Source organism: Zootoca vivipara, chromosome 14 (genome assembly GCF_963506605.1).
Source record: "Zootoca vivipara chromosome 14, rZooViv1.1, whole genome shotgun sequence".
Lineage (NCBI taxonomy): Eukaryota > Metazoa > Chordata > Lepidosauria > Squamata > Lacertidae > Zootoca > Zootoca vivipara.
In genome coordinates, this window is record NC_083289.1 from 40,941,838 (window position 1) to 40,966,132 (window position 24,295).

Sequence of the window (24,295 nt, forward strand, 5' to 3'; positions counted from 1 at the left end):
TTATGATAATTGTCTGTGATAATTGTCTAGGCGAGGGTTGCATATGCTTGTCCTTAGGCGAAGGGGAAATGCAGATGTCTAGGCAAGGGTTGCATATGCTTGTCCTTAGGCGAAGGGGAAATGCAGAGTTTATGTTGGATTTTAGGAGGTGTTTGAATATGTTAATCCCTGCGGAGGGGGTGCGGGTCTCTGGAGGGAAGGAGAGCCAAGCTGTGGCGGCGAAATGGTGGTGCGAAGGACTCTGGGTAGCCGTAGCTGTCAAGCTGTGGTTACCCCTCTCTGTTCATTAATAATGGTGTCCTGCAACCCCCCCAATATGATTTTATAACAGGACTGAGGTGAATGGTTAAACGAGAAAGGCAAGCGGTATCTCAGAGGTTATTTAGTACATCCAGATTGTATGAGCTAAGTCAAGAACCACTTATTTTCAAGATTTTTCAGATTCTATCAGTCCTCTGAGAAGCCTCTTTCAGTGGGTCAAGTTTTTCTTGTAATACTTGTAGACTTCACTCTCCCTCCAGAGAGAACATAGAATTATGTTTCCAGTGGTGAGCTATTTCCATCTTAGTGGCCAAAGGAAGAAATAAAACCAAGTCTTTGGGGGTTAAATCATTCGTGCTATTCAGGAAGATAGAGCACAAACCAAACCAGAGTCAAGAGGAAGGATCTGACAAACAATATAGCGGAGATTTGTTGGAAAACTTCACCCAAGAAGACTCACTGCTCAACAGGTCCAAAGGTAGGCAAAGGGAACCATTCCATTGCACCCCCTCCAGCAACTGGGTGTGAGGTCAGCATTCATATTAGACAGATATTATGTTAAAGCAAAACAAAGCCTAACCTATCCTCTTGCTGACCCGTCTCTCTCATTCATTCATTCATTCATTTATTTTAACACAGATATCTTAACATAAATTCATGGACTAAAGGGGGTGGGGCTTTGGCACATAAGTGACAATCTAGTAGAACATTAACACCCGATTGCAGAACAATTGTAGAAGAAGGTTGCCCAATGTCACTGAATGGAATAAAAGTTAATGTTTATGTTCTTAAACCTTAAACATTTTCAGCAAAATCTGACTCTCTTAAACTCTGGTGACTTTCCTTTTGCCCTTCTTCCCAGAGTGTGGGATGCGGTAAGTACATACAGGTACATATTTTATTCTATTTCTTGTTCTGGAAAAAAAAACTTAAGAAATTTCCTTTAGCAAACTCAGATGGCAGTAAACGGGGTTTCTGAATTTCAGACCTATAGGTATGCATCTAACAAGGGGGGGGGAATCTTATCTGACATAAATATATAGGTCCCGGTGCCCAACTAAAGATAGTTGTGCATTTAAACCTGATTTGGTTATCTTGATCAAGACCAGACCCGGCCCACTGGACTTTTTGCCATAAGGAAACAGAGTTAGGAAATGCACTGGGAAGTGTGGCATAACAATTGCTTGATGCAAGATTATACTGTATTAAAAAATCACAAATATTCAGTAAGCAGTTGACATTATCTACCCTCTGCCGCCCACAAACGTAAAGCGTAGTTGATGCTCATGAACAGTTAACTTTGGTGCATTCCGGTCTTCCACTTGCACACTTTATCGATGGGGTCCATTGCAGGTTGTACATTACACACAGTTAGCCTCCAATTTTCAGCATGAGACTGAAGGAACTAATACTCTGAGCTCTTAATTTCCGTCCTGAAGAAACATCCTGGATCGGGAGTGAAGTTGCATTTCCATTGCATCGTCCCAGTTGCATCGTTGCATCCACCTTTCTTTTTCATATACGAAGACATCAGTGTTCGTCTTGTTTTCTGTTCTTGAGCAGAGTTTGGAATGTTCTTTTTTATCCTTTTGGTTTTCCATAAAGGCAAGATCATCCACGGCAGCTGCAATGAAGCATCTCTCCAGACTTTTAAAATCTCTGAGTGCCTCCAAAGTGCCCTATAGAATTAAAAGTCAACCTTGCAGTGGATCTCCAGATTTGGGATTCTCCTACTATGAAGCTCTCTACAAGAATGTGCCCGAGCATTTCAATTTCGCAAGCGATGTGCTGGATAAATGGAGCCAAAAGGAGAAGGTATGAGACCCTGTCTGTCATGATTTCTTCCTAACATTATCAGCCAGCCATTCTTTGCTGTTTATAGTCAACAGTCATTGCAACAAAAACAATTAAACCAGGTGGAAGTTAGCATCAATTTTCATATCCGCAAATCATCTAAACTTAAAATTTAAAATTCCCTGAATCTTTTAAATTAAAATGCCCCTTTAGCAATCAACACTGGGTTGTTGTTGTTGTTTAAGAAAATACCTGGTAGCTTTCTTACTGCTGGCACATATAAAGGTAAAGGTACGCCTGACTGTTGGGACCCAGGTGGCGCTGTGGTTAAACCACTGAGCCTAGGGCTTGCTGATCAGAAGGTCGGCGGTTCGAATCCCTGTGACAGGGTGAGCTCCCGTTGCTTGGTCCCAGCTCCTGCCAACCTAGCAGTTCGAAAGCATGTCAAAATGCAAGTAGATAAATAGGAACCGCTACAGCGGGAAGGTAAACGGTGTTTCCGTGTGCTGCTCTGGTTTGCCAGAAGTGGCTTTGTCATGCTGGCCACATGACCCGGAAGCTATACGTCGGCTCCCTCGGCCAATAATGCGAGATGAGCGCGCAACCCCAGAGTCGGTCACGACTGGACCTAATGGTCAGGGGTCCCTTTACCCTTTACCCCTGACCGTTAGGTCCAGTCGCGGACGACTCTGGGGTTGTGGCACTCATCTTGCTCTATAGGCTGAGGGAGTCGGCGTTTGTCCGCAGACAGCTTTTGGGTCATGTGACCAGCATGACTAAGCCGCTTCTGGCGAAACCAGAGCAGCACATGGAAATGCCGTTTACCTTCCCGCCGGAGCGGTACCTATATATCTACTTGCACTGGCGTGCCTTCGAATTGCTAGGTGGGCAGGAGCTGGAACCGAGCAATGGGAGCTCATCCCGTTGTGGGGATTCGAACCACTGACCTTCTGATCAGCAAGCCCTAGGCTCTGTGGTTTAGACCACAGCGCCACCTGCGTCCCCTGCTGGCACATACAACATTACAGTCATACCTCAGTTTAAGTACGCTTCTGTTTGAATACTTTCAGTTTAAGTACTCCGCGGACCCGTCTGGAACACATTAATCCACTTTCCATTACTTTCAATGGGAAAGTTCGCTTCAGGTTAAGTACGCTTCAGGTTATGTACAGACTTCCGGAACCTATTGTGTACTTAAACCGAGGTACCACTGTACTCTATAGGTAACAAATGAAACTATCTAATAATATCATGTCATCCCATATACAGAAATGCATTAACCTTAGAATGAAGTTGTGCAATTGATCTAATCTCTCCATCATGTTAGTTCCTTAATCAGGGTCACCCTCCTTTGAACTGCAGTATTTCTTAGGACAAAGTTGATAGTGCTATTAACTTAATTCTAGCATAATGAATACACCTGGGCAATACATCGATTTAATATGGCATTCATGCCACTATCAAGGAAGTGAAAATAGGGGTGGGAGAAGGATGCTGATTCAATTCGAATTGAAAGGCAGACTTACATAATTTGCATTTCCTGAAACAAGGTTCAAACCAAATACAGACATCCTTTAAAATTTGCAGTTTTCCAAATTTTGCAATGTGGTCCTCCAGCCAAATAATTTGTGCAGATCTTCTTCTTCTTTGGCGATCACTCGTAGCCGAGTAAGATTGTCTTCCATAAACACGATTTTAACAATGGGTCCATAAGTGACTGTGGAGGCCAATTCTGGATCCACACGTCCTTCCATAGTGGGGACATTCGTTTCCAGGCGGGAGTTGATTTGCCAAGCGTGCCTTCCTCTTAGCACGTTTCTCCCTTGTATCCTGAGATCGAGTTTCTTCAAAGCCCATAACACTTTTGGTAAAGGCTGTTCTCCAACTGGAGCACTCGCAGGCCAGTGTTTCCCAGTTGTCAGTGTTTATACTACATTTTTAAAGATTTGCCTTGAGACAAATCTTAAAACCTTAAAACCTTCCTACTCGCTGGATCATCACTTTGTCGTGGTGAGTGGGCTTGCATGTTCCTATGACCCTTGTGAGAGAAGCCGTCGGGAATCTCGTACTCCCAGCAGGGTCACCCAAGGTGGTAAGGTCAAAGGGAAGGAGCTAGACAAAGAATTTGTGCAGATATGCATATACTAATTTAAAGTTATTACATTATATTTTGGGGAAAATAGCATGCAAATATGCATTATATGAAGGGAAACTGCTTTCAAAAACGTTTATATCAAGATAAATTTGCACTAAAATACTGATGAATTTTCATGAGGATGTAAAAATAAAAAAACTGCAAACTGATGGGGAAATATGGAATCTTGCCAAGCCTATGCACGTGGTTCAAAATTGGATCCCTCCCACTGTACTCAACAAGACTTTATTCAAAATAAGTTTGAACTGGAATGTGGCATCAGAATAAAAGTCCATTTCATGTTCATTGTTGTGTTTTATCTATAGTTTGGTAAATGTTATGCCAACATATTTTGTATGTTTGATCAGTATTTATCAGTATTTACTTGTGAATGGCTTATATTCTTTTCTGTAAACAGCTTAGAGGCCTCTTGTTGGACAAATAGTAGATAGATTTTTGGGTAAGGGTACTCTGCATGCAGAAGGTCCCAGGTTCATTCCCCAGCACCTGTCAGGCTTCAAGGAATTGGCTTCCTCCCCACCCCCACCCCCCGTGGCAGTAGATGAGCAGGACAAAGGAAAAGGAGTCTTCTTACCAGTTAGAAACTTTCATAATCACAGCGAGAGAACAAAGAATGCATCTTCTAGAAATGGCGGCGCTCCCAGTTAAGGATCACACCCCCTTCCATCCCTATTAATCTTCGTCACTCCTAGTCTTGTAATCTGAGCTTCTACCCTCTGTGCTTTCTGTTCTGACACTTTCTGAGCTCCTCTTGACATTGGGCTGAGCGGAAGAATTCTGTCCAGAGACTGTGAATCTGTTAACCCTCTCTCTTCCAGTGATTCTTCTCCTATCTCTTCCCCACCCAGTATTTCCCAGCTTCCGCCTCCTGAACTATGTCCCTCTACAAACCACTGTTCCAAATCTATACTATCCTCCTGCTCCTGGGAAGATCCAGGAGGAGGGGGAGGGGGAGGTTCCCACCATTCCTCCTCAGTGCAGGGGTGGACAGGGGGGGGGTGTGGGCCACCCCGGGTGTCACCACTGAGGGAGGTGACAAAATGCCGTGAGGCACTCACCGCAGGGCCTGCAGCACGCCCGAGCCATGCATCTCTCCTGGGAGAGACGCAGTGGCTTGGGTGCATACAGGATCCATTGTGCCCAAACGGTCCGCCCGCTGTCTCCCCCCGCCCCCAGCTGTAGGGCGGCTGAGTGGGAGGAGGCAGGCAGACTCCGGAGGCCCCACGGTGCGCCCCACCATCACCCCAACCCTATTGGTGGCTCACACTGCCCCAGGCCCCCCAGCGGCTTCCTTCCGCCGCTGCCTCAGTGCAGTTCTCCTCAGCAGGGCCCCTGATAGCCTATCCACATAAAGCTGGGAAATACTTCCATTGGAAACCCTGGAGAGCTGCTACCAGTCAGTGTAGAAGATGTTAGAATACTGGGGTGTAAAACCCAGTATTCTTGTGCTGCAGCTGCCCTCCGTGACAGAAGACAGCATACATTCTATTAGTTGTTAAACTAATTTATTAAGAGAGAGATGCGAGCAGCCATCTGCTCTCGGTGAAAGCGAAAGCAAAGACAGAGAACAAAGAACATCACATGACAGGAGTCGGGTTACAGCTGAGTCCTGCCTGGGAAAGAATACAGTCACATAATGTAAACAATAGTCACATGTTAGCATCTGTGCCATGTAGAGGATTTATGCTAACAGAAGATACTGAGCTAGATAGATCTATGGTCTGAATCTGTATAAGGCAGCTTCCTGTGTTGTAAGATGAATAACTGTCCCCCATATACTTTTTCATCTTTTGTACCTGGTAGGATGGAAAGAGACCTTCCACTCCCGCTCTTTGGTGGGTAAGTGGGAAAGGCGAGGAGGTGCAGTGGACCTTTGAGGAGCTGGCATTCTTATCCAAGAAAGCAGCCAACGTCCTCTCCAAAGCTTGCAATCTGCAGAAGGGAGACCGAATCGTCATCATCCTCCCCAGGGTGCCTGAATGGTGGCTGATCAGTGTGGGCTGCATCAGAGCAGGTCAGTTAGGTCCTCTCTGTGCTAGGAGCCGACAGAAAGATCCATTTTCGCTGTGTCTTCCTCTCCTTTCTTTTTAATCACACTTTGTTTTGCTCCTAGGTGTCACCTTCATCCCAGCCACGACCCTGTTGACTGCTAAAGACATATTGTACCGGCTCCAAAAGTCTCGGGCCAAATGCATAGTTACAAACGATGCCTTGGCTCCATTGATTGACTCTCTTGCATCTGATTGCCAGTTCCTGAAAACTCGGATGTTGGTCTCCGAAGGCACCAGCAGAGAAGGATGGCTGAACTTCCATGACCTGCTGAAGTGAGTATCTCTGCTGCCTTGTTAAACAAGTCGGGGATAAGTCAAAGAGTGAGATAGAAAAACCTGCAATCTTCATCGTCTAGACAGGAGATAAAGGAGATGAGTAACTATACAGCCTTTAGAAGACACCTGAAGGCAGCCCTGTATAGGAAAGGTGTTTTTTAAATGTTTAATGTTTAATTGTGTTTTCATATACAGTCATACCTTGGAAGTCAAACAGAATCCATTCTGGAAGTCCGTTCAATTTCCAAAACGTTTGGAAACCAAAGTGTAGCTTCTCCAAAAAGCCAGTGTGGTGTGGTGGTTAAGAGCGATAGACTCGTAATCTGGGGAACTGGGTTCGCATTTATATTTATATTTATATTTATATTTATATTTATATTTATATTTATATACCACCTTTATCTTCCAAGGATCTCAAGGTGGTGTACATGGTTCTCCGGGAGGCAGTGTGGTGTAGTGGTTAAGAGCAGTAGTCTCGTAATCTGGTGAACCGGGTTCGCTTCCCCGCTCCTCCACATGCAGCTGCTGGGTGACCTTGGGCTAGTCACACTTCTCTGAAGTCTCTCAGCCTCACTCACCTCACAGAGTGTTTGTTGTGGGGGAGGAAGGGAAAGGAGAATGTTAGCCGCTTTGAGACTCCTTTGGGTAGTGATAAAGCAGGATATCAAATCCAAACTCCTCCTCCTCTTCTTCTTTCTTCTTCTTCTTCTTCTTCTTCTTCTTCTTCTTCTTCTTCTTCTTCTTCTTCTTCTTCTTCTTCTTCTTCTTCTTCTTCTGATTGGCTGCAGGAAACTCCTGCAGCCAAATGGAAGCCATGGAAGCCCCATCAAACGTTCGGCTTCCAAAAATAGTTTGCAAACCGAAACAGTCACTTCTGGGTTTGCGGCATTCCGGAGCCAAAACGTTCAAGAACTAAGCTGTTTGAAAACCAAGGTACAACTGTATGTTGGAAGCCATCCAGGGTGGCTGGGGCAACCCAGTCAGATGGGTGGGGTATACATAATAAAATTATACCAGGGAGGTGGACAGGGTGATTCCTTCCAGATGTTGTGCCCCAGGCACCATGGCCAGTGTTCAGGGGGGATAGATATTGTTGCCATGCAATAAATGGAGGGTATGAGGGGTTTGCCCTGCAAAAGAATAAAGAAAATAGCTGGTGTTTGCAAACCTTGTGACCCGATCAGTATGGGTGGCCTGATACATTTTTCTGCTGGAGAAGAACAAGATCATGCAAAGGGATGGGGGAGCAATTTGGTTTGCTTCAGATTTTAGTGTGAAACTACCTAATTCACAATTTCTGAAACAATGCGTGAACTCAAAGGCAGCCGTCTTTCAACGTTTGCACTTCTCTGAAAATTGTGATGCAATTGTCCCACCAAATACTGTGTACAGAAATGCATACAGTGTGTGCATAAATATGCACATATTGGTGAAAATTACAGCCACAACCCATTGTGTGAGGAAACATCACTTGCAAAAATGGGCTAAACAGGAAAAGGTGTGTGCAAAATACGTATTTTGAGAGAAAATGTCCACTAAAACCTTGGGAGAATTTTCATGAGGGCTTTAGAAAAAGATCACAAACTGATGCAGAACTTAAGACTGGCAGAATGAGAAACTGATGTAGATCATAATGGAGTCTTATGGACGAGGGCTCTATACTGCAACATTTTGCTGCAGGTCCCACATATTCCTTTTCTCATTTGTTAGTCTAGTCATGCACACCAGAAGCCAAATCCCCATGCTACTCAATTAGTGTAAAAATGCCTCTCATAAATGAATAAAAATAAAATTGATCAACAACAAGTTCAGGACAAAGGAAAGCATTACATAACAGAACTACTTATCGGATGCTACCAGATGTTGTGGGAGATGTTCCCTCTGTTTCTGCTGTTCAGAGATGAGTGTTGACCTTTATGTAGCCAAAACAGCACAAGTGGGGTGCTTCTGTGACTGAACCGTTTGGCAACAGACACATCCAAATCCTAAAAGAAGCTGAAAGAATTTCACAGTTTGAGCTTGCAAGATCACAAACCATTTTGACTACACCTGGTTCACTTTTACATACCCGCTTCTCTGCTTTAAAGAGCTGCAGGTGATGATCACCAGCCTGTTAAAACAAGGAGTGAGGATCCAGCGATCATTTACTTCACCAGTGGAACCACGGGTCATCCCAAAATGGTGGAACATTCCTGCAGCAGTTTGGGGATTGGACTAGCAAGTGCCGGAAGGTATCTCCTATCCCTTTCTAAATCTTCACAACAGAGAGTCCTATGTGAGGTTTGAAGAGGGACAATTTCGTTGTGGCGGAAGTCATCTGATGCAGTGACTGTGGCCTCCCCTAAAAAGCTTAAACCACAATAAAGTGGCAATCCTCAGACACCCAAAGGAGGGTAGCTGGACACAGCTGGGCTGGCTTGCTGGTGTTGTTGTGCAAATCTAGGGTGTGGCCACAATTGGGGTGCTATGTACATTTCTGGCCACCTCACCTCCAAAAGGGTAGAACTGGAACATTTTCAGAACGTTAAGAGGAGCCTGCTAGAACAGGTCAGTGTGTCCAGTCCGATGCCCACGAGAAGCCTGCAAGCAGGATCTGAGTGCAATAGTGCTTTCCCTACTTGTAAAAGGTAAAGGGACCCCTGATCATTAGGTCCAGTCGTGACTGACTTTGGGGTTGCGGCGCTCATCTCGAGGGAGCCGGCGTACAGCTCCAGGTCATGTGGCCAGCATGACAAAGCCGCTTCTAGCGAACCAGAGCAGCGCACGGAAACACCGTTTACCTTCCCGCTTGGAGCGGTACCTATTTATCTACTTGCACTTTGACGTGCTTTCAAACTGCTAGGTTGTCAGGAGCTGGGACCGAGCAACGGGAGCTCACCCCGTCGCGGGGATTAGAACCGCTGACCTTCTGATCGGCAAGCCCTAGACTCAGTGGTTTAACCCACAGTGCCACCCGCGTCCCGTTTCCCTACTTCCTAGCAACTGGTGTTCAGAGGCATACTACCTACAACAGGCATCCCCAAACTTCGGCTCTCCAGATGTTTTGGCCTACAATTCCCATGATCCCTAGCTAACAGGACCAGTGGTCAGGGATGATGGGAATTGTAGTCCAAAATATCTGGAGGGCCGAAGTTTGGGGATGCCTGACCTACAACATAGAGATAGGACATAGCAGTCTTAGACTCTGTGAAGATGTCTAATCCTTTTTAAAAGCAATTGAGGTTGGCGAACAACTCACCAAACACTTCCAACACAGCTAATCACAATTTCAAGGAGGTTGTTTAAATATGAGATATTGCCCAACCTTGATCAGCTTAAAGTCCCCCACCCCACATTCCAGCAGTTGCTGTTCTTTAAGTCTTAAAATCAAAAGATCTGACCACATACTGTATGACTTTGTGTTACATCTCGTGTGGCCCTCAGACATTCGCTGCTAATTAAATGTAATTCTAGGGCACCTATCATAGAATCATAGAATTGTAGAGTTGGCAGGCACCCCAAGAATCATCTATTCCAATTTCCTGCAATGCAGGAATGTCAATTAAGCATCCATGACAGGTGGCCATCCAACCTCTGCTTAAAAACCTCCAGTGAAGGAGAGTCTGCAACTTCCTGAGGGAGTCTCTTGAACAGCTCTTACTGCCACAAAGTTCTTCCTGGTGTTTAGTCAGAATCTCATTTCTTGTGACTTGTAGCCATTGGTTTGGGTCCTACCCTCCAGAGAAGCAGAAAACAAGCTTACTCCATCTTTCATGTGACAACCCTTTAGATATTTGAATAGTCTCCTCTTTTTCAGGTTAAACATACCCAACTCCTGCAACTGTTCCTCATAGGGCTTGGTTTCCAGACCTTGGTTGTCCTCCTCTGTACACGTTCCAGCTCGTCAACATCTTTAAATTGTGGTGCCCAGCATTGGACACAGTATTCCAGGTGTGGTCTGACCAAGGCAGAATAGAACAGCACTATTCCTTCCCTGGATCTGAAAACTATACTTCTGTTGATGCCTAGAATAGCAGTAGCTCTTCTTCCTTTTTCTTTTTCTGCTGCTGCATTACACTGTTGACTCAGGTTAAGCTTATGGTCTGCTAGGACCCCTAGACCCTTTTCACATGTACAGCTGACAAACCAAGTGTTCCCCATATTATATTACACTTGTTTGCCTCCTTATTTACAGGAACTGGATGGACCTGAAACCTTCAGATTTGATGTGGGGTTTCTCTGACCCAGGCTGGATCAAATTTGTCTTCAGCAATTTGTACCCTATATGGATGATAGGGGGATGTGTCTTTCAGCATGGCATGCCGCAGTTTGAGCCAGTAACCGTCCTCAATGTAAGGCCAGCATTGCCTTATTCGAAAGGCAGGAAGCATTTAAAATATAAGATGTGTGAGACCTCCCGAATCACATGATGCATTTGGAGTGCGTGTGCTTTTCCCCCTAGACTCTTTCCAAGTATCCAGTGACGATCTTCTGCGGCACCCCAACTATTTTCCGTATGCTTCTGCGGCACGACGTTAGCAGGTACAACTACCTTGCACAAGTACTGACAGTGGTTTCTAGAACTCTACCCTAGAGTAACTTTATTCCTGTTTGTTTAGCTCACTTCAAAGTCACTCTGCCTGGCTTGAGTCCAGTGGTGGCTGGTGCCTGTTGGAACTGGTTGGGCAAAAGACAGGGAGGCCAACATTAGGTGGAGCCAAAGAGCCAATAATAGAGAAATACACTCTGCTACTGGTTCTAAGTAAGAACTCTCTGGGAGATGACTGAGGGCAGACTTTGATGGGGCAATGCACAATCAGCCCAAATAGACCAGCCTCTGCTGGCTGACTCTTTCATTGTCCTTCCCCTTTTCAATTTTACATATATATATATATATGTAAAAGGTCCATGTTGGTGGGCATCCACTTTTCTCCCAAACCGCTTGACCTATTGGGTTGAAATTTTGACACAACATTCCAGACCAATGTGGGCGTGTTTGCATACACTTATATTAAATAGATGGGACACCAATCACAGGTAAAAACATGATTTTTTTGGGGGGAAACACAGTGCCCTCCAGTGGACGTCAAAGGAACATACACCTCACCTGCTGCCATTGGCTGCATACCATACTAGCAGTGACATATCACAACAGAACATTCCAACCAACTGAATATGGGCCTTTAACAGAAAACAACACCAATGCGGGGGAACCGGCCAGGCCACAGTGGTTTGCAGGGGGGGGGGCAGATAGAGCCGTTGGGGCGATCGGTGCTGTCACATGGAAGGAAGATGACATCACACACGGGAACTCTGAAAGTGAGGGAACTCTGAAGGGGGACTCTGAAGGTCCATTTAACAGACTGAGCCACAGCAACACGTGGCCGGGACAGCTAGTATCTAATAAATTCTCAGTGTGTAGATCCAGCTGAGGCCAAATTGGCACCACTCATTCTTCACTTTCCCAATGTCTCTTTTTAGTAAGACTAAATGCTGCTTCATATCCTTGTTCAGATACCAGTTCAAGAGTCTAAGACGATGCCTGAGTGGTGGGGAGCCAACCAACCTCGAAGTGATTGAGCAGTGGAAAGCTCATACAGGAATAGTAATCCGTGAAGGCTATGGGCAGACAGAGACTGTATGTTTGCATTCAGATACAAATATATATGCCAATGAGCAGCAGAAGCCCATCAAATCCATATGCATGCTTTCCCCCCAAACTCCCAAACTTTGATATATCCCTCAGTCCATATTTATCATGCATAATTCTTATGCAGCACACTCATGATCTGTCTGCACAGGTAGAAATGGAGGGAAATTGACACCCAGAAGTCCAGGCTCAATGTGATGCCAAGATTTTCTGATTGGGTGGGGTGAGGGAATGGAATCCTTTGCAAGAAGACTTCACAATGCAATTTTTTTTGCAGGTCCAGCTTGTATGATCCTTCCCCAAATCAGTAAACAGGCAGATGGTTAAAGTCAACTAAAATTTATCTAATTTACTGAAATCCATAGTTACACACACACACACACAGAGAGAGAGAGAGAGAGAGAGAGAGAGAGAGAGAGAGAGAGAATGCTGATTGCTCATCTACCATTTCTTTCCTCAGGCCATACTTTGTTCAACCCCGATGGATATGAAACTCAAGCCTGGGTTTATTGGACCATCATCTCATCCCTTTGATGTCCAGGTAGGCATGTTTATAACACAGGGGAGCCATAATGGTCAGCCTGGTTGTAACAGCCCATGCTGTATGATTTAATATCATGATACCAGATTCTAGTAAAACATAACACTCAACTAAAATGACAAAATGGATAAGCTTGCATAACCCACCCTCGGTTTTCTTTCTATCTAGATAATAGACGAACATGGCAATCGCCTGCCTCCTGGGGCAGAAGGAGACATTGCAGTTAAAATCAAACCCCAAAGGCCCTTGGGTCTCTTCTCTGGCTACTTGGTAAGGAGCATAGGTGCCAACTCCCTGGGTCCCTGGGTCCCTGAGCACCCACAAAATTCCCCATGAAGGAGCTGGGCACCCACAAATTTCAGTGCCAGGGCCATGCACGCTGCATGGCACCCACACCCCAGGCACCCGTGGTCACAGGGCCAAGCTGGCACTCCTGGTAAGGAGGGACCCTTTCAAATGATTGGGCATTATTTGAGGAATATAAGATCATGAGTGTTTCCTCAGCAGAAACCAGAAGGACAAAGACTTCACCAGGATCTACTGGCTTCATTTTTCTGCATTCTTGCTTAATGCGCTGAGTTGTTTTTATATTTTTATCCATTTATGTTCAGTCATTTAAGGTCCCAGGGCAGGTGGCAAAAATAAATTACACAATTATAAGACACTTGTGACCAAAAAGCAAACAAATTAAAAAACAATTCCCTATATCAAAACCATTCAAAAATATAAAAGCAATCAATTTCACCTCTAGAAAAAATAGTTCTAGTACAGATGTCAATTGAGGTAAGAAATATCTCCACTTAAAAGTACTGTTGAAAGAGGAAGGTATTTCAACGCTTACGGATGCTGCCTTCCTGGAAAGATGTTTTTTTGGATGAAGGTGCAATTTATGGATTCTTGAAGTAAGTAAGTACAATTTTTAAAGGGGTGTTCACCAAATTCATGGAGGATGTAATTGTTATTGTTTGTTGCTTTCCACAATAAAATGACTCTAATTGACTTGCAAAGCCATAATATGACCATCAGGTGATGGAAACAGCAATGGGAGGGTATACAGGAATAGAAAGACCTTTGATCTGATCCAGCAGGACTCTTTGAGAATGATATTGACAAATGTATGAATGTTGTGGAGACGGGAGAGACTGAGACATCATTAAGCCCCAGCTTGAGGCTCCCGCTTTCTTGCGTACACCTTTGATATCTCCGGCAAACCAAATGTGAGAGCCAACTCCTCACCCACCAAAAAAACCACACAGAGAGACATTGAATTTGTTGTGGTAGGAGAACATTCTGTCATAGAATCATAGAGTTGGAAGAGACCACAAGTTAATCCAGTCCAACCCCCTGCCAAGCAGGAAACACCATCAAAGCATTCTTGACATATGCCTGTCAAGCCTCTGCTTAAAGACCTCCAACGAAGGAGACTCCACCACACTCCTTGGTAGCCGAACAGCTCTTACTGTCAGGAAGTTCTTCCTAATGTTTAGGTGGAATCTTCTTTCTTGTAGTCTGAATCCATTGCTCCGTGTCCGCTTCTCTGGAGCAGCAGAAAACAATCTTTCTCCCTCCTCCATATGACATCCTTTCATATATTTGAACATGGCTATCATATCACCCCTTAACCTTCTCTTCTCCAGGCTAAACATACCCAGCTCCCTAAGCCGTTCCTCATAAGGCATTGTTTCCAGGCCTTTGACCATTTTGGTTGCCCTCCTCTGGACACGTTCCAGCTTGTCAGTATCCTTCTTGAACTGTGGTGCCCAGAACTGGACACAGTACTCCAGGTGAGGTCTGACCAGAGCAGAATACAGTGTCTGTGTTGCTAGATCTGCGACAGGCCCTTCACAAGGGCAGGACACCCCTTGATGTTGCAGGAAACGAGAAGTGAATGTTTCCCTCTTTGGCTTTAGTGATCTCTGCTGCATTGTTCTTAGGATGACCCTGAGAAAACAGCCTCGACAGAACGTGGAGACTTCTACATCACTGGGGACCGAGGGATCATGGATGAAGATGGCTACATCCAGTTTGTGGCAAGAGCTGATGATGTCATCTTATCTGCTGGGTAAGCCTATTTTGGGGGCTCTTGGAAGGACTATTTATTTGCAACAGAGGTGGGGAACATTTTTCAGTCTGAGGGCCACGTTCCTTCCTGGTGACCTTCCGGAGGCCACATGCCAGGGGTGGGTAGGGCCACAGGCAAAAGGAGGTGGAGCAACAAATGTAAATTTTACCTAAAGCAGGCTAGTTTCTGCACGTACTTTCAAGCACCCCTCTTTAGCTTCCATCCAGGAAAGCAAGAGGCATTACTGTTGTTCAAGGTGGCGTTTACACAAGGCAAAAGCACTCAGGGAGGATGCAAATCAGGGTTGGCAAGGAGTGTGGCCTGGGGAGAGTCCCGAGGGCCAAATGGAGAGGCCTGCCGGGCTGTGTCTGGCTCCTGGGCCTGAGGCTCCCCACTCCCAATTTACATCATGCATACAGGTCACCCCATGCACACCATTCTCTGGGAGACTTGCAAACACGGAACAGTAAAATACATGAAACATGAAACAGCAAAATACATGTTAAAAAATTGTTGGCAGAGATCGAACTGGTTTCACACCACAGCTAAAAATACACCACATGTGAACAGTGGCAAACCCGTCAACTGCCCTGGACAAACAATGTTTTAAAAGATTATAAGTATAAAACTATCAGGGACTGGGCAGAGGAGGAATAGTGGAGACGGCCTCCCCAGCCTGACCCTTCCAGAGAAGAAGGAGACAGTTCAGAATTACAACAGGAGTTTGAGGGAGGTCATAGCTCAGAGGTAGATGAGGGGGAAAGCTGGGAAATAATGGGAGAGGAGAAGGAGGAGGCAGAGCTGGAGCAGCTGGCTGACACGTTATCACTAGAAAGCATTCCAGACCCACCATCTCCCAGAACCCGGCAAGCCTTAAAAGTAGGAGAGCAAAGAGCCCATAGAGGAGGTGGGAAAGAAGGGAGGGTAGAGATTGACTGGGACAACACCATTATCCAAGAGGCTGTGTTCCAAAGCCTCTTTCTGAAAATATTGAATAAAAAGCGGATGGTAAGAAACTTTGTCTTTGCACGCTCCTGGGCAACCAGACATGGCAGACACCTGACAAAAACCAATTCCAAACAACATACTTCAAATCAATTCAAATTCAGAGCAGAGGCAGACTTTAGGAGACTTGTGGAAAGAGGAGCATCTTTAGCAGGCACCTGAAAATGACTTTTCTCCAAACCAAGACGTCCCAAGTGTTATATAACCTTCCTAGTAGAGGAGTTGCTCCATCACCTTAATTGTTTTTGTTGCCCGTCTCCAATTCTGCAGTATCTTTTTTTGGGGGGGGGGGTGAAGCATCCAGAACAGAATTTAACTTGTGACTCTTGATATGCAAAGCATGTGTCCTCATATTGAGCTATGGCTCCTCCCCGTTAGGTATCGCATTGGGCCCTATGAAGTGGAACATGCCTTAATGGAACACCCAGCAGTGGCAGAATCGGCTGTTGTCAGCAGTCCAGATCCCGTCAGGGGAGAGGTAACATGAAATCGACCACCATCCACAGTCAGCCCCTGGACAGCAGACAGAGCAGGCAGACACGTCACATGGTCACAATTTCCCATTCCCCAACCCCCTTAGGATGAGATGCACTCTATTTCTACTCAAACTATGCCTCTTATTCCCAAATTTGCATGAATACATATCCATTCACATATATCCATTTTCATGCAAAATCTTGTAGGTTGTGAAAGCGTTGATTGTGGCCTTTCTTTTATTTTGGGGGGTGGTAGGTTGTAAAAGGGGACCCAGGTGGCGCTGTGGGTTAAACCACTGAGCCTAGGGCTTGCTGATCAGAAGGTCAGCGGTTCGAATCCCTGTGACGGGGTGAGCTCCCGTTGCTCGGTCCCAGCTCCTGCCAACCTAGCAGTTCGAAAGCACGTCAAAATGTAAGTAGATAAATAGCAACCGCTACAGCGGGAAGGTAAACGGCGTTTCCGTGTGCTGCTCTGGTTTGCCAGAAGCGGCTTTGTCATGCTGGCCACATGACCTGGAAGCTGTACGCCGGCTCCCTCGGCCAATAATGCGAGATGAGTGTGCAACCCCAGAGTCAGTCACGACTGGACCTAATGGTCAGGGGTCCCTTTACCTTTACCTTTAGGTTGTAAAAGCCTTTATCATCCTGTCGCCTGCCTACGAGTCACGAGAGAAAGACCAATTAATTTGTGAGCTGCAGGACCATGTCAAGAAGACAACAGCTCCCTACAAGTACCCCAGAAAGGTAAGAAGAGGGTTCGCGGTTCCTGGGCATCAGTACATTTCTGGGAGCAAATTCCACAGCTTATATATGTACTGTATGAAGAAGTACCTCTTCTTATCTGTCCTGAATCTTCGAACATTCAGCTTCAATAGATCACCCTGAGTCTTAGTCATTTAAACACTTCTATCATCGTTTCCCCTGGGAAAGGAATGACTACAATGACCAATAAAATGTGGAGACAAAAAATTAAAAAAATTCCTTCCAGTAGCACCTTAGAGACCAACTAAGTTTGTCATAGGTATGAGCTTTCGTGTGCATGCACACTTCTTCAGATACACTGAAACAGAAGTCTCCAGACCCTTATGAATAGTCAGAGGGTGGGGAGGGGTATTACTCAGAAGGGTGGTGGGAATGGGTGATTGGCTGATAGGAGTGGTAAACCTGTTGACGACTGTTAACGACTGTTAACAACTGCAATTGGTCTTGCAGGAAAAAGCAAGGGGTGAGATGGCTGAAGAAAGCTTTATCATGTATAATGAGATAAGAATCCAATGTCCTTATTCAGACCAGGTCTCTCCGTGGTTTTAAGCTTGGTAATGAGTTGCAATTCAGCAACTTCTCTTTCCAGTCTGTTTCTGAAATTTTTCCTGTAATAAGACATGAGCACAATAAAATGTGCTCTTCTCTCTCTCTCTCTCTCTCTCTCTCTCTCTCTCTCTCTCTCTCTCTCTCTCTCTCTCTCTCTCTCCTTGATCTTTCAAAACAGATAGAGTTTGTTCAAGACCTACCCAAGACAATTTCTGGAAAAATCCAAAGGAAACAGCTGAGGAAGAAGGAGTGGGAGAATGCCTAACAAGACTCTGAAACCAGCATGAAAGGACTGGTTGTTATTTGTCACAATAGTCTCAGAGGACTGATGAGTAGGTAGATAGAAGATGTAAACTGTTTGCCACCAGGGACAAATTAGACATCACCAATCACCTATCAGCATACGGTTTCTGACTATGCATGAAGCCTGACGTCAGTGCTTTCCAAATCACTTCAAGGTTTGATGACTGCAATGCAGCCTGTGTGGGGTTTCCCTTGCACCTGACCCTGAAACTGCAGTTATTAGCCCAGAATTCTGCAGCATGGCTGCTGACAGGAGTAAAACTCCATCCACATATGGCAGCTCTGCTCAGAAATCTGCTCTGGCTGCCCATTGGTTACTGGGACAAGTTCAAAGGTGTATATTAAGTAGTTTGGAACCAGTTTGTTTGCGAGATCACCTTACCTCATACATGCCCGCGCAAATTCCCCCTTCACCTAATCTTGCTGCACTTCACTTTCCCAGGGGTTAAGGTAGTCTTTAGGCTCAAATATTATTTGTGTGCTAAGGTTAGCAGTTTGCTTTGCAGAATTGGAGTACTAAATACTGGTATACAACCAGTATCACCTCCTTTAAGTAGAGATTCAATTTGTTTGCACCTCCTGCATGCCAGTGGCGAACTTTGGGCTTTAAAATTTCATGCTGAGCTCTGTGCAACGCCAAAATTTGGCACTCCCCATGCCTTCCAATGTGCATCAATGTTTCAGCGCCCTCTCGACTCGGCACCCATTGCGGGTGAATCAGTCATGCTCCCCTAAATCTGCCTCTTTGTGTGCCCAACTTCTGTGCTGTGATTCCTTACTGAATATATTTTAATAATGGGAAGTGGAACCCAGTCAGGCCTGGAAATGATGCCTTATGAGGAACGGCTTAGGGAGCTGGGTATGTTTAGCCTGGAGAAGAGAAGGTTAAGGGGTGATATGATAGCCATCTTCAAATATATGAAAGAATGTCATATGGAGGAGGGAGAAAGATTGTTTTCTGCTGCTCCAGAGAAGCGGACACGGAGCAATGGATTCAAACTACAAGAAAGAAGATTCCACCTAAACATTAGGAAGAACTTCCTGACAGTAAGAGCTGTTCGGCAGTGGAATTTGCTACCAAAGAGTGTGGTGGAGTCTCCTTCTTTGGAGGTCTTTAAGCAGAGGCTTGACAGGCATATGTCAAGTATGCTTTGATTGTGTTTCCTGCTTGACAGGGGGTTGGACTAGATGGCCCTTATGGTCTCTTCCAACTCTATGATTCCATGATTCTATGATTCTATGATCTATTTCTTAATCTGCTCAAGGTTACAATTGCAAAAACAAAATAAAAAAGAGCTCTTTTCATTGCCAGGTTGTGCTTAACGCTGTTTTTAACCATACATCACTTGAACCAAAAGGATGTGTGCAACCTGGTTCTCTTTCATTGCTACAAAGCCGAGCTCATGAACACATCTGATCAGACACAGCCTGGGAGAATGGCAAACCGGTCTGGTGGCCAAGCTGCCAATTATCTTTCAGCAAAGACCTCAATGGAGTGATTACCGGTACGTGGCAAACAAACAGCAGTTCCCAGAAGGAACGGTGCCAAGTGCCGCCCCGCAGGTGGATCTGTAACGCCCCAGCACTTTGGGGGATAATGCTGTGTTTCTACAATGGTTAAGCTTTTAATTGATGCTGGTGAGGGAGACGAGGTCAGCTTTCTTCCATCTCATAAGGGCATCTCACATTAACAGCGGGTAGGAAGGACACTCCTGTTGGATGCAGAGGGCATCCCCATGCTCTTTCACGCTTCATGCTTGCTAAACAAAATGAGAGCAGTGAGCAGAAGACTAGATAGGAGCTGACTCCCAAGGAAAGCGTTTGTCGCTGGTAATGAGTTCTCCAGGGGACGAGGCTCTGCTTGTTTGGCACAGATACCACCTTAGCAACACAAACAGCAGAAACATATTACAGTATCCTAGTGGATGCAGGAGGAGATGCTGGACTAGATAGAGCCTGGATGTGGGGACCATTGGTCCTCCAGATGTTGCTGAACTATCATCTTCATCATCCTCTGATGGGAGTTGTAGCTCAGCAGCATCTGGAGGGCCAAATGTTTCCCACTCCTGAGTTAGACTTTTACCCTGATCCAGTAGGTGTCTTAGGTATGTATTTAGTAAGGGAAGTCCCTATTATCTAGTTGTCAGAGGGCCTGATGTGGCTACTCTAGAGTAACGACTCCAGCATAGTCTTTTTAGGCTTTTATTAAGTGCTGATTATTTACAGTGGTCAGAACGATCTATATACATGCTTAAGGTGAGGTGTCAGAACCTCCGAATGGCGATTGGCGCATTTTCTTCCAGCAAAGAAGCTTTGGGAGACCCAACCTCTTCCCCCTACGTTTGCATCGCAATTCCGGAGTTGGGGGGATTGGCCTTCCCCCCCGTGCTCCAATCTTCCTGTCCCACCTGGGGCATGGGCTCCGCAACCTTGCCTGAGCCTCGGACACCACTTCCTGACTCTCCGCTGGAGGCAGAGCTCTCCCTACTCTCTCCAGAGCTTGGGGATGGGCTGGAACTTAAGATGGGAGGGACTTCCCTGTATCCCTTGTCCCTCACACTAGTAAATGGCTCACTGCTCGTATTCATCTCATGGTGATGATCAGCTCAGGTTTCAAGAACATAAGAAGAGAATTAAGGACCTAAGAAGAGCCTGCAGGATCAGGCCAATGGCCCATCTAGTCCAGCATGCTGTTCTCGCAGTGAAGAACCAGATGCCTGTAGGAAACAAGCAAGCAGGATTTGAACACAAGAGCACTCATCCCTTCTTGTGCAAGCTGCACCTCCAGTTTCCAGTTCCTGGCTTTGGGCAGTATTCTGTCCCAGGCAACAGTCCAAGATGGGGTTCACATCAAGTGAGGCAGGTGTAATGGGGGTGGGTGGGTGGGCTTGTGGCAAGTCCTGAGACACCAGATCACACACCAATAGCACCAGTTCCAACTCCAGAAATGTATGGGTTATTGTGCTAATTTTACTGGTTATAGTGCTAGCACTTCTTCCCCAGTTTCTAATATTCCTTTTTACATTGAAGCACCATGTTGTGTTATGGAACTGAGGCTTTTTAAAAAAAAAAAAAAATCAACATTCCACCATATTGTGCTAAAGTTTAAAAGGGCAGGAAAAGACCTTATTTTGTCAATGCAAAACTCAAGCAAGAGTTAATGGGGTTGCAAATGGATCCCCCCCCCTGAAAACAACCAACACCAGAAACAAGTGCTAAATCTCTGCTAGATTTCCAGAAGTGGCTTTCACATTATGGGGATGACCACCCAAAGTGCAAAAATGAACAAGCAAACAGCACAAAGATGGACTTAGGTGTCATCTAAATGCAGTCAGACTCAGCTTAGGTTCCAGCAAGGCAAGATAAAACACAGCAGAGGGCAAGTCTGGACAAGCAAGGTAAATGTGACACCTAGTCTAGAAGATTATTATTATTGTTGTTGTTGTTGTTATTGTTATTGTTATTGTTATTATTTCCCCAGCCACTCTGGGCGGCTTCCAACAGAATATTAAAATACAATAATCTATTAAACATTAAAAAGCTTCCCTAAACAGGGCTGCCTTCAGATGTCTTCTAAAAGTCTGGTAGTTGTTTTTCTCTTTGACATCTGGTGGGAGGGCGTTCCACAGGGCAGGTGCCACTACCGAGAAGGCCCTCTGCCTGGTTCCCTGTAACTTGGCTTCTCGCAGCGAGGGAACCACCAGAAGGCCCTCAGTGCTGGAGCTCAGTGTCCGGGCAGAACGATGGGTGTACTGGACTACATACCCTCCAAGTATCCCCATTTTCCTGGAACAGTATCAGAATTACACAAGCCATCCCGGTTTTTGATTTGATCACAGAATGTCTTGGTTTTCCTTTTTCCTTCCCTCCATGTCTTGGAGAACAATTAAATTTGGTGTATGTGTGTAGGGGCAAGTGCAGAGTCCTGCTTATATGGAAAATAAAATCCCAGCTGAACCAAATGTTTAAGCCGTCATATGAAGCCCTTCCTATAATCTTGAAGGAAATGTTCACCAATCCTCTTTACATTCTTTAATTGCAATGCTTCCGCAGCCAGCAATTTATTTGGACATGCAGGGCGTATTTATTTCTTCATTGTAAATGGAGCCTTACACTGTCTACTCAGAAGTAAGTTCTGTTGTGTTCAAGGGATGCATTATTATTTCTCAGGCCTTCTCGGTGGTGGCGCCTGCCCTGTGGAACGCCCTCCCAACAGATATCAAAGAGGAAAACAACTACCAGACTTTTAGAAGACATCTGAAGGCAGCCCTGTTCAGGGAGGCTTTTAATGTTTAATAGATTATTGTGTTTTATTTTTCTGTTGGAAGCCGCCCAGAGTGGCTGGGGAAACCCAGCCAGATGGGCGGGGTATAAATAATTTATTATTATTATTATTATTATTATTATTATTATTATTATTATTATTCAAATGGTACAACTGGTAACTGCCTGTTTATTCCTCAAAACAGAAGCATATTTTTTTCTTTATACCCCTATGCTGTCATCTCCTGAGATTTCCCATCATCCTCCCTCAGTCTTGCCAAGGGAGTCAAAATTCACTGAAAACATGGTACTTGGAGGCAGAATTATGCAGATTGATTTAATGTGCCTAATGTATTCATAACAAAGAATGGTGGTTGCCCTAAACCAATGGCTTTAATTGAATCACAATTCCATCCCTTAATAGGTGTTTTAATATTTTAAATAGCTATGCCCAAGGGCCTTTATGCAGCTCAACAAACTTATGCTAAGCCATCATTAACTTTAGGCATTTTGCCCAAATTGCTATGATGAGTGGAAACAGTACAGCGCTAAGGCACAACTGGAGCAAGAAAATGGAGAACCACACTTAGAGGAAAACAAGAGGAGTTTCGGGACAATGGCGGCTCAGTATCAATATATGCCTGTTCTGTTCTTCATTCTAAGTGAGCAGTTATTGTACCAGGGCTGGTGTCAGCAAATGGTATTCTTGGGCAGTTGCCAGGGCCCCAACAACCTGGTTCACAGCTCTGAGAAATGCTAGGCAGCTGGGTCTAGCTGCTGTTGTAAATGTTAAGGTTATATATATATATATATATATATATATATATATATATATATTCATAAACATGTACATGAATGTACAGGCACATGTCTGAAGCAGCACAGGAAGACAGGCCTGACTGACACCATTTTGACTCTCTCTGACCAGAATCACACACACATTTCCACATGACTATCAACTTGGGAGCCATAATCCTGTAAGCCGGAGGCTCTGCCAACTGGACATTTCCCCATAAATGGTGCCAGGCTACTAGCCATCTCATTCACAATGGAAGACTCCTCCGAACAAAAGATAGTGATCAACTTTTAAGAAACTGTTAATTTCTCTTTGTGTTTAGGAATTCACACCTGGGAGGGGTAAGAGGAGGACTAGGAGAGGTGTCAAAGTTGCTCAGATTTCTACCTTGAACCCTCCCTTTTTGTGAGGTATTGATTACGTAGCTGTGATGTAGGAATGATGTATTTTGGGTGTGTTTCTTGGTGATGGGAAAACGGATAAAAATGGAGGTTCTCTTTTGTTCTGGGTTCCTTCCTTGATCTCTTGTGTGAGGGGAAGGACCCTGTTGCAACAGCAAAAATAAAGGCTTTGCTTCTCAAAAATTATCTGGTTGGCCTCTGTTATATTCTCCGACCGATGGAGAACCCAATAAGGGCTCTTGTGTACCCCATAAGGGAATAAGAGCAGATTTTTTGCTTATTACACTGCCATTTTAACTTCCCACATTGTCCAGAACCAAACATCATACTGGGGCCTTGTAGGAGATTAAAATGGTGCCCCCTGCCCGTCTTGAACTGCTTGAAGTAGTGCAGCCCCTTGACACAACTGCCATTTGAGTGAGTCAGGGTCCACCAGAGAGTGTCAGGCTAAAATCTGGAAGACCAGGCTTCAAATCCCCATGAAGCTCAACTGGGTGACCTCGGACTCTTAGCCCTAACCTACCTTGCAGGGTTGTTGCATGGATAATATGGAGAGGGTTAGAGAGAGCCATCTCCACCACCTTGTGCTCTTTGAAGGGATGATTGGAGGTGAGTGTTGTACTGAATGAATGAATGAACGAACGAACGAACGAACGCATGAATATTGGCATTGGCAGCCTGAATGGGAGTGTTTTCCTCCAATCCAAATATTTTTATTTATTTGTTTGGAGGTGGGGAATTATAAACCACCCTTTATTCAAAATAGGATTCCAGGGTGGCATGCAAACAAATTTTAAAATGACAGAAACATTGCAACACAAACTGATATGAATAAAATGAAAAAGACTAAAACTGTTCAACAATCAAAAATTACTGCTACCGGTAGTAGTATCAACCCCGGGCAATCTGGATAAGGTCTGGAATGGGGAATACAGGGTGAAAGCCCCACATCACCCTCCACTCCATTGCTA

The 24,295-nt window shown here is 45.0% G+C and overlaps 1 protein-coding gene across 1 annotated transcript; it reads left to right on the top strand.

Moving 5' to 3' along the window:
• Positions 1-1,887: 1,887 nt before the first annotated feature.
• On the top strand, positions 1,888-20,192 carry LOC118093174 (acyl-coenzyme A synthetase ACSM3, mitochondrial-like). Its single transcript, XM_035132068.2, has 13 exons — positions 1,888-2,076; positions 6,014-6,224; positions 6,324-6,534; positions 8,625-8,768; positions 10,712-10,868; positions 10,979-11,058; positions 12,031-12,154; positions 12,627-12,707; positions 12,876-12,977; positions 14,642-14,769; positions 16,153-16,252; positions 16,875-16,994; positions 17,740-20,192. Exons 1-13 carry the CDS (start codon positions 1,891-1,893, stop codon positions 17,824-17,826), a joined length of 1,731 nt encoding a protein of 576 aa, XP_034987959.2. The 5' UTR covers positions 1,888-1,890; the 3' UTR covers positions 17,827-20,192.
• Positions 20,193-24,295: the final 4,103 nt, after the last annotated feature.

Excerpts from the sequence above, each read along its gene's own strand:
- LOC118093174 (XM_035132068.2), top strand. The coding sequence starts at position 1,891 with ATGAAGCATCTCTCCAGACTTTTAAAATCTCTGAGTGCCTCCAAAGTG. Across the intron at positions 6,225-6,323 it reads TGTGGGCTGCATCAGAGCAG|GTGTCACCTTCATCCCAGCC; the intron begins GTCAGTTAGGTC and ends TTTTGCTCCTAG. Across the intron at positions 12,155-12,626 it reads GCTATGGGCAGACAGAGACT|GCCATACTTTGTTCAACCCC; the intron begins GTATGTTTGCAT and ends TTCTTTCCTCAG.